This window comes from Diaphorina citri, unplaced genomic scaffold (assembly GCF_000475195.1).
Source record: "Diaphorina citri unplaced genomic scaffold, Diaci psyllid genome assembly version 1.1 scaffold122, whole genome shotgun sequence".
Taxonomy (NCBI): domain Eukaryota; kingdom Metazoa; phylum Arthropoda; class Insecta; order Hemiptera; family Psyllidae; genus Diaphorina; species Diaphorina citri.
The window spans coordinates 135,028-148,105 of NW_007377559.1; the positions used below are offsets into that span (position 1 = coordinate 135,028).

The window sequence follows — 13,078 nt, forward strand, 5'->3', positions numbered from 1 at the left end:
CACTGAGTAAGTATTTGTCATGCGCAACGTGACATCCATGAAGCTATGGAGGATTAAGAGACCAATACCATCAGGAAACAAAAATAAAATGGAAGATAAGAATCTGTCGCGCTGAAGTTTAGCAACGTTGCGCGTTGTTTAGCAACAGCTCGAGTTTGGTTTGGAAAAGCTAGAATTACGTGATTGTGCAGACGGGTGGCCATCTGGGCAATCGCATGCCGCTGGCTTTTCCCGGCTCCACTTGGGCTGGGTAAGTTTTGAGGAGGCGCTAGGAGGAGGCGTGCCATTGAATGGAGGGTAAAACCCCCGTCTCCTTAAGCTGATACAATTAGGTTGAACCTCTATCAAACAAGAATCTTTCCCCTGACGGCTGTGTGGTCAGGCTACTTAAAATTTGCCCATTGAATGATTCCTCTACATAACTATACCCACACTAGAAATTCAGCCGTAAGCGATTGTTTGCAGTTTCATTGGATTCTTAAAACACCTAGGAAGCTAGGAAGAGATCTCTATTTTCTCTATCCATTTCGCTAAGTAGTATAATTAGGTACATTTATTATACATACTCGCATGTATGTACCTACTTATTGTCAATTTATTTTTATTATGTACGCAAATCGAGACCACTTATATTTGTATATCAAAACTTGCACTGATAACATGAAACGTGCCTAAAAGGCAAGTTGTGTATCAAATTATGGCTGTGTGACACTCAGGCTTTTACATCTCTTAATAGCAACCAGACTGTGATATAGAGACCTCTTCCTGAGCGTAAGGACTAGGGTGTCTTTTTTACACAGAATTGTAGGGCTCACACAACAAAATGGTCCTCACGGGGCGTCCAAAAGTCCAATTGCGCCTAAAATCCATCCTGTTTACGTACCTATACCCACACTAGAAATTCAATCATAAGCGATTGTTTGCAGTTTCATTGGATTCTTGAAACACGTAGAAAGTAGGAAGACATCTTATATCCACTTCGCTAAGTAGTACAATTAGGTATATTACTATATTATTAGGTAGGTATGTTGTGAATTTATAATGTACGCACATCGAGACCACTTATATTTGCATATCAAAACTTGCACTGATAACATGAAACGTGCCTAAAAGGCAAGTTGTGTATCAAATTATGGCTGTGTGGCACTCAGGCTTTTACATCTCTTAATAGCAACCAGACTGTGATATAGGGACCTCTTCCTGAGCATAAGGACTAGGGTGTCTTCTTTACACAGAATTGTAGGGCTCACACAACAAAATGGTCCTCACGGGGCGTCCAAAAGTCCAATTGCGCCTAAAATCCATCCTGTTTACCAAATTTCATCAAAATCTGATAGGTTGGAACGAGTATCTTAAAACGGATTTCCATGGGGCCCTCAAAGGCACACCAGACTTAAAATTGAATAAGAAAATTCCATGAAAGTGTCGAACATTTCTGACAAATTTCATGAAAATTGACACCGGTCGAAACGGTAAAAAATTCATTTTCCCAAGATTTCCTTCACAGAGGGGCTCTTTTTAGCAGACCTTAACCTCTTGAAGAAAAAAAATGGCTTTTTTTTAATAGATTTGGTAGAGGCATATATGTATCTATAACAACGGAGGTTTCATAGCCCCGAAGTCGACGAGAGAATCAGGACAGGATGGGAGAAAGCCAGCCAATTCCAAGGACAAACGGTATCTGTTTTCTGAAGAACAGGTTTCATCCGAATTGGATTCGGAAATGCTTATGTGCTTAGTTTTCGTCCCAAATAGGGTGTTACTTGGACTTCTGGTGAAATAAAGGAACACTAGGATTAGGAACTCCTACTGAAGCTTTTCATTGGCTGGAACGCTTCTTGGATTGTTGAAAGCACGAAGTGAGCCCTAAGTTTTAACTCAACGATTTTGCAAGCCAGTTTGGAGGGCAGTGCAGCTGCCCTGCAATGTGGGTCGCGGGTTCTATTCCCGCCCGAGATGAATTTTATCCTAAACAGATAAGGTTTGTTCTCGGAAGGGCTGGCTTTCTCCTATCCTGTCTTCCTTCTTCCTCCACGTTCGGGGCAATAAGACCTTAGCAGTTACGAATACCCCTATCAAACCTCTAAAAAAAGATCAATTTCCATACCATACCTCGGCTGGAATGGAACCCACACCCTCCTGATTACCAGGCGAGCGTCTTGAAGACACCACCGAGGTAGATAAAGAAACTGCATTTACATTTACATTTTACAAAGCTTATGAATCAAATTGCACCAGACAATTCACACAACTAACCTAACGCTCTTCATTTAACTCAAGACATAATTTTCTGTAATTATGTCACACATGAGTTTTAAGAAGTGAAATATCCACTTACTTACCTACTATAACCTACAATCATAATCATAATATTATCACGAATAGGGAGGTAGGCAATTTGTCATACCTACATAGGTAGGTACGTAATTATGTAGCTCTACCCTACTAAGTACGTTTATGTAGGTAAATACTTTGTATCATGTTTAAAATCGTAGCACACTCATACAGCGAAATTCTGCACCACCATCATGTTTATAACAAAATGCAATTCGTGGAATTATGTTTTTCTTTATCGTTTCAAATAAAAATGTGAATTTGTGTTCACAGCAATTTGCGAGGGTGTATAAATTGGACTTATTAGCCTTGGGCTAATGGCCCTAGACGATCTGTTTGGCGCTAGGTTCTAGGGACAGTTCTTAGGGTCTAGGGCTGGGGACACTGAGAAAAAAATTAATGATAGGGTGCCACAAGTTAGGGTGGAAGAACTCTACTCGTATTATTGGGTTAATTCCTGATTCAGAAATGCTATCATTATAGTGTTGAGCTTACCGATATAGAGTTCAATACGAGATTAGAGTTCCGGAATGTCACAAAAGATCTAACCAAGTTGCTGTGACAAAGGGCGTTTATTAAAGCCGATGGCCCTACCTTTACCAATAGAATTCCGGAACCCAGTTACTCGATTGGGCTTCCGGCAGATTCCGGCACCCTAGTTTTTTTCTCAGTGGACAATTCAATTTAAGATTTCTCTTGTGTTGTTTTTTGTTGAATTTTTCAATCTACCACAATCCATTGGACCAAACTACAGTACATAAGGTAACTCGCAGATATACGTAAATAATTCGAGTATGGAGTTTGGGTGTGGGTAGGAGTAATTTGAGCATTGTGGTAGGTCACTAATGTAAACACCACTTTCATTCCTTCATATCTTCATAAAATGTTAAACTGTGAACATTTTTCGTTTTCAAATTTTGAACGAGCACCAAGAACTTCCTGAGAATCAACACAAATATTCAAGTGCTCCACTAAACCAACTTATTGGTGGATGTGTCTGCGTCACTGAGCAATGAATTAGTTGATCTTCAGCATACCATATTTGGCACCAATGCCATTCCTAATCTCTTCTGAGTTCCGATGAATGTATTTATTTATTGGCTCTTAAAGTGGTTGTGGCGAACCGGAAGGTTAGAAAAATTGTATGTGATGGTTCTGCAGAACTCCTATGATAATGGTATGTAGATCCAAACTGGGAGCTGTAACTGTTGAGGTTTTATCGTCCCGAAAGCAAAGAGAGAACCTAAAATCCATCATGTTTACAAAATTTCATCAAAATCTGATAGGTTGGAACGAGTGTCTTAAAACGGATTTCTATGGGGCCCTCAAAGGCACACCAGACTTAAAATTGAATAAGAAAATTCCATGAAAGTGTCGAACATTTCTGACAAATTTCATGAAAATCTTACTGTCTTCTGTATGTCCGTCCATACCCTCAGGTTTCTAAGAGTACTCTTGCCTCAAAGAAGTTTAGGAGAGGAAACTGATCTTACCATCCCAAAATCGAATAGAGAAAGAGGAAAACAGCCGTTCCGAGAACGAATCTTACCTGTTTAGGTAAAGTCCTCCTCGGGTCGGGATTCGAAATACAACCTAGCGAGGCTGGTCTTTAAGAGAGTACTACCTATTTACCTTAAATTCCCGTCTTCCTCGCCTTTTCCCGTCTTCAGACGGGTTCGCTTTTTTTTTTTTTTTTTTTTTTTTTTTTTTTTCTCTTATCTTGAGACCGAATTAAGATCACAAATATTAAAAGTTCTCATCACATATCCTAAGACATTTCATTAACACTCGCCTATTGCATGCAACATACTGGAATTTCCTAAAAGCAAAAAGGTCATTGACGGTGTTGTCGGTGTTAACATTACTTTTATGATGTTTTTTATAACACTATTTCATTTCCATTTTATTTTTCGTGAAACTCATTTTGCATTGAGAAAACTAACTTTATTACTACCTAAGTAAGGTTGTTGTTGTTGTTGTAGTTGTTGTTGTTGTTGTTGTTGTAGCGGCTTTAGCTTTCGCCGAATGGCGATAGCAGAATAAAGAAAAGATGTCTTTTTGTATCTGCTATACACCGGGGTGATGGTCTCTAGCTCTAGCCATGTTAAATTGGCTGGCTCGTCCTGAACCTAGGTAAGGTATACGTAAACAACTAAACATATTTCGAAGTAATAGATGCATCAGTATTTTAGAACAAAGGTAACCTACATAATTATGTAAGTGCAAAGGTACGAGTACCTAATATATGTAGAAATAGTCTGTACGTAACTAGTGAACTAGTCTAGCCAAAACTTTCGAGCAGCCTAGGACGCGTTTCGTTCTTATTCAAACTCATCAGCTAGGCATAAAAAACGTGATCTTTTTTCGTCGCAAAAAATTCGTCTCCAAGGGGAAAGTGAATTGAAATTCGCCCGTGACAATCCCGGCTGTTCACAATTTGATCACAAGTTGTCATCAATCTCACGGAAAAAGAAATTATTTCGAAAATAGAAAGTGATGATGATGATTAATAAATTTTAGATACATAGATAATAATAAAATTATTATCATTGTTTTCATTATTTAATTAGATTCATCACAAGATTGTTGTTGTGGTTTTTGTTGTTGTTGTTGTTGTTGTTGTTGTTGTTGTTGTTGTTGTGGTTGTTGTTATCATACATCGCGTGTTTTGTGTTTTCGGTGTCAGTTCTAGTTTCTATTTATTTTTTCTGGGCTGCCGTCCAAGATTCCCTCTACTCAAGATCTCAAGGTTGGGTCTGGGGCCGCTAAGATGGTGGGGCGGCACGGGGGTATTTTGGGGCAAGGGGGGTTGGGGGCTGTGGTTGCCTTCTCCAGGCTTCGAACCCAGCACCTTCACTCATCCTCTCTGAACCGTCATCGACGACTAACACCCTGTATGTATAAAGATGTGTGTGTTAGATATGATTGTCTTATAGTTGCGATAAGTACAGGTTGAACTAAAGACAGAGGTGTAAAATATTAGCCACAGAGATAAGTTTAGTACCTATATCGATGATTTTATTTTTAATGATATGCACGTAATCATCTCATCTGAGAGCATACGACTCGTTCTAGTGTTGCAGATAGATATAAGTAGGTACCTATGATTAAACCATAATAGGGTCTCATTGGTTTAAACTCAACACTACCCACTTGTTCCTCTGATGTCGTTCAACTTTCGTGCTTTGCATGTCAATGTTTTTTTCCCCTCTCATGGGGAGAAAATTTATATAACATGCTCCTGAGAAAAAAATACCTAGATACCTAGCTACTGAAAACAATGTGTAGAGAAATTTTTACTCAATATAGGTACCGAAAATAGTGGAGAAGACATTTTGCCATACTAGTGGATGTGACATTTATACCCTGAAATAGTGGAGATGACATTTTTTCATAAAATAGTGGAGATCTCATTTACACCTAAAATAGTGGATGCGTCATTTTTACCTAAAATAGTGGAGATGACATTTTTACAAGAAAATCTTGCTTCTTAAAACCCTTTAAAGTCACAAAAAGGAAAAATATCAGTGTCTTGAATCACTTGAAAAGTTAAAATCAGTCCATAATCTATAGATTACAGTCTTATAAAGTGAACTTAGAAACTGAAGAAAGATACCTCATAAAATCTGGTGTGGAAGTCACAAATCTGGTTGAAGTTTTTAGACTCGTAGGTGTCAATAGAGAACCTAGCTGAGAGAGATTCACGTGGGTTTGCATGAGTAACAACCTAACAGACCCAATTCCCCGAAGAACAGGTTTCATGCAAATTGAATTCGGAAATGTTTATGTGCTTGGTTTTCGTCCCAAATAGGGCGATAGATAGATACTTGGACTTCTGGTGAAATATAGAAAATTAATAACACTGGGGACTTCTAGTGAAGCTTTTCATTGGCTGGAGCTCTTCTTCGTTAGTGAACGCAGGAAGTGAGCTCTAATTTTAACTCAACGATTTTGCAAGCCAGTTTGGAGGGCAGTGCGGCTGCCCTGCAATGTGGATCGCGGGTTCTATTCCCACCCGAGATGAATTTTATCCTAAACAGATAAGGTTTGTTCTCGGAAGGGCTGGCTTTCTCCTATCCTGTCTTCCTTCTTTCTTCACGTTCGGGGCGATAAAACCTTAGCAGTTACGAATACCCCTATGAAACCTCTAAAAAGAAAAAAAAAACGATAAATTTCCATACCATACCTCGGCTGGAATGGAACCCACACCCTCCTGATTACCAGGCGAGCGTCTTGAAGACACCACCGAGGTAGATAAATAGCGTATCGATCTATCAATTCGTTCAAAGACTCTTTCTATCAGCCATTTCTATAAGACAAGACCAAGACACCGAACACGATATGAGATACATATTATAACAGTGCAAGACCCATCAGCTTAGCCTAGGAGCTCGGTATGGCAACATTCTTACTTCAAGTGTGGGAGTAGCTTCCGGCCGACCCACGAGTTGTGAGTCGGGCACAAGCAACCACGACATAACACACAGAGTAAGATGAGTTGTCTTAGCTTTGCCTAATATACAGTGTTTGCAGGCCATTTTTAGCTAAATCTTTTTATGTGACGAAAGGCAGCCTTTTAACTTTTGTTTGATGGGGGTTAGGGGGGATTTCACCAATATTTTTAGCTAAATCCCCTTTAGGGGTGAGCTGTTCATTTCTGACGAAAGTCACAACTTTGGGTCTTTTAGGTCACTAGGAAGCTATTCGCTATGGAATCTCATTTTGTTTCTATGAAAGGCAGCGCTTGAACTTTTGTTTGATGGTGGTTTGGGGTGGATTTCACCTATCTTTTTTCAGCCCTGTCAAGCCCATTAAGTTTCATTTGATTAGTATAGACTTAACAAGCTTTTTTTATTTTGATTACCAAAAACCATCTGATATGACTTTACTAAAACAGCTGTCCTGACCACTAGGATGAAGATAGCAACATGAAATTTGGTGTTCACATTCTCAAGAGTATAAGGAAGCTAAAAACGCAGAGAACGGAAAAAGGGCCTGTGGGCCCACAGGCCCTTTTTCCAATCTGCTCCTCAATTTATATAGTTCCTTTGGCACATCCACTGACATTAGCAGCTCTCTCTCTCTCTCTCTCTCTCTCTCTCTCTCTCTCTCTCTCTCTCATCCACTAATAAATCAATATTGATATCTATCTCTTCCTCCTTATCTTCTCTCTCCCTATCCCTGTAATGGAAATTGAGGAGCAGAATGGAAAAAGGGCCCTTGGGACAAATCGTTGTTTTGAGATATAGGGCTTTAAAGTTTTTGAACTACTCACATGAACCTCACCCAGCCTGAGTGGGATCGGGGAAAACCAGCACGCGATTGCCCAGATGGTCACCCATCCGGATACTAACCACGCGCAATGTTCCTTAACTTCGGTGATAATTGGAAAATGGTGTATTGAGCGTGCTATCGCCGCTGTCATTTTTCTTCATTTGTTATGAGGTTATGACATTACCTGCCTATTGTTTCTTCTTCTTCTTCTTTCTTTCTTTCTTTCTTTTTCTTTTACTTGGGACTTTCCAAATGTTTCCTCATGCCATCTGCCATCATATCCATTCTCACCATGGCCGAATTTCCCCGTAAATGTCAACAGAACGTCACCTTTCAGCCTTTACTTACAGAACTAAGATGGATTTTTTTCTCAGTTACCTAAGTACCTATAGCAGAAACAGATCTATTGTGTACTTATTTGAAAGCTTATGAATCAGTCAGCTCCCATGGCGTAGTGGTCACTCAGCCTCGTGAGGAAAATGAGTAGCTATATGACATATAAATGCGCATGCCAGTGCCAGCATGGTAGGTAAACATTGGATTTTAGGATTATTGAGATATTGGGAAAATCCTACAATAGGAAGATAAGAATCTGTCGCTCTGAAGTTTAGCAGCGTTGCGCGTTGTTTAGCAACAGTCTGAGTTTGGTTTGGAAAAGCCAGAATTACGTGATTGTCCGGATAGGTGGCCATCTGGGCAATCGCATGCCGCTGGCTTTTCCCGGCTCCACTTGGGCTGGGTAAGTTTTGAGGAGGTGCTAGGAGGAGGCGTGCCACTGAATGAAGGGTAAAACCCCCGTCTCCTTAGCTGATACAATTAGGTTAAACCTCTATCAAACAAGAATCTTTCCCCTGACGGCCGTGTGGTCAGGTTACTTAAAATTTGCCCATTGAATGATTCCTCTACTTAACTATACCCACACTAGAAATTCAGCCATAAGCGATTGTTTGGAGTTTCATTGGATTCTTGAAACATGTAGGAAGTAGGAAGACATCTTTATCCACTTCGCTAAGTAGTACAATTAGGTATATTACTATATTATTAGGGTATGTTGTGAATTTATTATGTACGCACATCGAGACCACTTATATTTGCATATCAAAACTTGCACTGATAACATGAAATTGAAACGTGCCTAAAAGGCAAGTTGTGTATCAAACTATGGCTGTGTGGCACTCAGGCTTTTACATCTCTTAATAGCAATCAGACTGTGATATAGGGACCTCTTCCTGAGCATAAGGACCAGGGTGTCTTTTTTACACAGAATTGTAGGGCTCACACAACAAAATGGTCCTCACGGGGGCTTCCAAAAGTCCAATTGCGCCTAAAATCCATCCTGTTTACCAAATTTCATCAAAATCTGATAGGTTGGAACGAGTGTCTTAAAACGGATTTCTATGGGGCCCTCAAAGGCACACCAGACTTAAAATTGAATAAGAAAATTCCATGAAAGTGTCGAACATTTCTGACAAATTTCATGAAAATCCGACAAACCGTTCGAGAGTTATGGTGAAACAATTAAACAAACCAAATGCATCGCCAAGGTAAAACTTAGAATTCACTTTGTTCGTTGAAGAACTCGAAAAAGTTCACCAACCAATGAAAAGCTTCAAAATGAAAAAGTCCCACCAATGAAATGCTTTCTTGAGTTAAAATAACTTACTTCAGTCGAGCTCTGAGGAAAATCCAAACCTCGGAATCCGGGAACCGAAGAGGTTCGCGGGGTACCACATTTCCTTACCAATCTGGTGTAGTACCTCCATGTGTGATAAACTGAGTAGGACGAAGCCAACTCACTCGCCATCAGATGCCATAAATGGTCCGAGCTGGCATAAATGGTCAGAGTTGGCATTTCTGAGAGCTGGTACATTCACATCACCAGGTCTTGCTGTGACGTCACTCTCGTGGTCTCTATGTAAAGTGATCAATGTTATTGGATAGGACTAGGCTGTAGGTACTTCTCTGAGTAAATTGATAGTTATGTAGAGATAAATGGATACTTCGGTATGAAGGTTATTAATCAAATAATCCATATTCACTCGATCGGATTACACGAGACAGTCCAGCTACTGGCGTACAGTAACGTTCCAGTCCAGGGGTCCAGTTGACCAAAATGGACTTCTGTACAGCTACAAATCCAATTAAAACTGAGAAACTAAAGAATATGTAGTTAGGAGCAGAATCGAAGGTACCTAGGTTATGACGCGACTTGTAGTGTACCTATAATGGGTACTCCTGCAGTTGATACCACTTCTAGGTGCCTTAGTAACATACCTACATAGGTATACTCATACTTAGGTACGTACAAGTATGTCATGCATAAAGCATGAACTTGATACCAAGTCGGTCTCATTGGAGTTTTCTTGGAACCAAATTGTTGTCTGACATTGAGACCGAATTAAGATCTCAATATTAAAAGTCTCATACATCCTAGGAACCTTATATATGATTTACTGGAATTTCCTAAAAGGAAAAGGTCATTGAGGTGTTGTCGGTGTTAACATTACTTTTATGATGTTTTTTATAACACATTTCCAAACTGGGAACTGTAACTGCTAAGGTCTTAATAAGAGGTCGGGAAGATAATATCTTCCCATTATCTTCCCGAAATCGAAGAGAGAAGGAAGACAGGATAGGAGAAAGCCAGCCGTTCCGAGAACGAAACTTATCTGATCGATGAAGTTCGTCCCGGGCGGGAGTCGAACCCGCGTAAACCCCCTTACTGCTTCGCTGGAAATTAAACCAGTCCAAGCAGCTCAATTACTGTCTTCACGAGGCTCAGTGTGCAACTCCCAAAACAGTGATCGGTAATTGGTGCAGTCAACATAACTGCTAGCTTTTAGTGATTTATAAAATTATCATTAATTCTCTCAGCTAGGTGTGTTAGGTACCTAGAGGAGTTAGATAGCAGTGATGTGTACCCTAGTTAAAATTATTTCTAATGTATGCTCCATTTTCTGTGTTTCAGAATGTCTTTGACAAGACATCATCACATTACCACATCATCCAGCAGTACCGGCTGTAGGTACTTCTCTGAGTAAATTGATAGTCATGTAGAGATAAATGGATGCTTGGGTATGAAGGTTATGAATCAAATAATCCATATTCACTCGATCGGATTACACGAGACAGTCCAGCTACTGGCGTACAGTAACGTTCCAGTCCAGTTGACCAAAATGGACTTCTGTACAGCTACAAATCCAATTAAAACTGAGAAACTAAAGAATATGTAGTTAGGAGCAGAATCGATTGTATTTGTTGCTGTAGAGAAGTGCATTTTGCCCATCTGGCTTGGAATGCATTACTGGACACCCGTGGAGTTAGATAGCAGTGATGTGTACCTTAGTAAAAATTATTTCTGATGTATGCTCCATTTTCTGTGTTTCAGAATGTCTTTGACAAGACATCATCACATTACCACATCATCCAGCAGTACCACAGGGGGAGGAGGCGGAGGGGGAAATATCGGTAAGTCGATAGTTCTTACAAGATCGACTGTCTTCAATAAGACAAAAGACATGAAATATGTACAAGAAAAGGAAAACTTACCCCAAACTTGTCTAAGGTTGTGGTTATGAACAGGGGTAGTGCTTTTCGGTGTGCTTCTTAGGTTCTTGTGTTTTTGGCGAAAGCAACAGGAGAGACATACATATAGGGTGTAGCAAAAGGAAGTGTACCTACTCAGCAAGTCCGTAATGCAACCTTTAAATGCAACCTGTGTTTAACCTTTTAGGTAACCCTTTGTTTCGCCACTTTTGCAGATGCCCTCCTTGAAGATCTCCAGCGAAGTGTATCCAGGCCAGGCTCCTCCCTGGGTACCATGACCAACGGATTGGTACCTAGGTAATGACGCGACTTGTAGTGTACCTATAATGGGTACTCCTGCAGTTGATACCGCTTCTAGGTGCCTTAGTAACATACCTACTTAGGTATAGTCATACTTAGGTACGTACAAGTATGTCATGCATCATGCATAAAGCATGAACTTGATACCACAGTCGGTCTCATTGGAGTTTTCTTGGAACCAAATTGTTGTCTGACATTGAGAGCGAATTAGGATCTCAATTAAATAAAAGATTCATACATCCTAGGAACCTTATAAGATTTACTGGAATTTCCTAAAAGGAAAAGGTCATTGAGGTGTTGTCGGTGTTAACATTACTTTTATGATGTTTTTTATAACACTAATTTAAATAAAAGTTTCATACATCCTAGGAACCTTATATGATTTACTGGAATTTCCTAAAAGGAAAAGGTCATTGAGGTGTTGTCGGTGTTAACATTACTTTTATGATGTTTTTTATAACACTAATTCCATTTTTCCATTTTATTTTTCGTGAAACTCATTTTGCATTGAGAAAACAACTTTATTACTACCTAAGTAAGGTTCTTGTTGTTGTTGTAGCGGCTTTAGCTTTCGCCCAATGGCGATAGCAGAATAAAGAAAAGATGTCTTTTTGTATCTGCTATACACCGGGGTGATGGTCTCTAGCTCTAGCCAGGATAGGACTAGGCTGTAGGTACTTCTCTGAGTAAATTGATAGTCATGTAGAGATAAATGGATACTTGGGTATGAACTATGAAGGTTATTAATCAAATAATCATATTCACTCGATTGGATTACACGAGATAGTCCAGCTACTGGCGTACAGTAACGTTCCAGTCCAGTTGACCAAAATGGACTTTTGTACAGCTACAAATCCAATTAAAACTGAGAAACTAAAGAATATGTAGTTAGGAGCAGAATCGATTGTATTTGTTGCTGTAGAGAAGTGCATTTTGCCCATCTGGCTTGGAATGCATTACTGGACACCCGTGGAGTTAGATAGCAGTGATGTGTACCTTAGTAAAAATTATTTCTGATGTATGCTCCATTTTCTGTGTTTCAGAATGTCTTTGACAAGACATCATCACATTACCACATCATCCAGCAGTACCACAGGGGGAGGAGGCGGAGGGGGAAATATCGGTAAGACGATAGTTCTTACAAGATCGACTGTCTTCAATAAGACAAAAGACACACAAGAAAAGGAAAACTTACCGCAATCTTGTGTAAGGTTGTGGTTATGAACAGGGTTAGTGCTTCTTAGGTTCTTGTGTTTTTGGCGAAAGCAACAGGAGAGACATGCATAGGGTGTAGCAAAAGGAAGTCCGTAATGCAAGAAAGAAATAAAAATAACATTGCCTGTGTTTAACAGTTTAACCCTTTGCTTCGCCACTTTTGCAGATGCCCTCCTTGAAGATCTCCAGCGAAGTGTATCCAGGCCAGGCTCCTCCCTGGGTACCATGACCAACGGATACAGCAACACCAACGGGAACGTTATAACGACCGGGTTCCGAGAATTCGCCAAGTCTACACGAACCAGGGTGTAACAAAAGGAAGTGTACGCAACAAGTCCGTAATCATCATGTTTTAACACTTTCTTTCGCAGATGAACTCCTTCATTATGTTTTAACCTTTTGTTTCGCC

At 39.9% G+C, this 13,078-nt stretch overlaps 1 protein-coding gene across 1 annotated transcript in view; it reads left to right on the forward strand.

Moving 5' to 3' along the window:
* Positions 1-12,981, forward strand: part of LOC103524818 (ADP-ribosylation factor GTPase-activating protein 2-like) — a 47,395-nt gene extending 34,414 nt beyond the window's left edge. Inside the window, exons 9-13 of the mRNA XM_017449753.2 lie at positions 10,577-10,629; positions 10,997-11,076; positions 11,370-11,451; positions 12,498-12,577; positions 12,836-12,981. Of these exons, the coding sequence (XP_017305242.2) occupies positions 10,577-10,629; positions 10,997-11,076; positions 11,370-11,451; positions 12,498-12,577; positions 12,836-12,981 (441 nt within the window). The remainder of the gene's footprint in view (positions 1-10,576; positions 10,630-10,996; positions 11,077-11,369; positions 11,452-12,497; positions 12,578-12,835) is intronic.
* Positions 12,982-13,078: the final 97 nt, after the last annotated feature.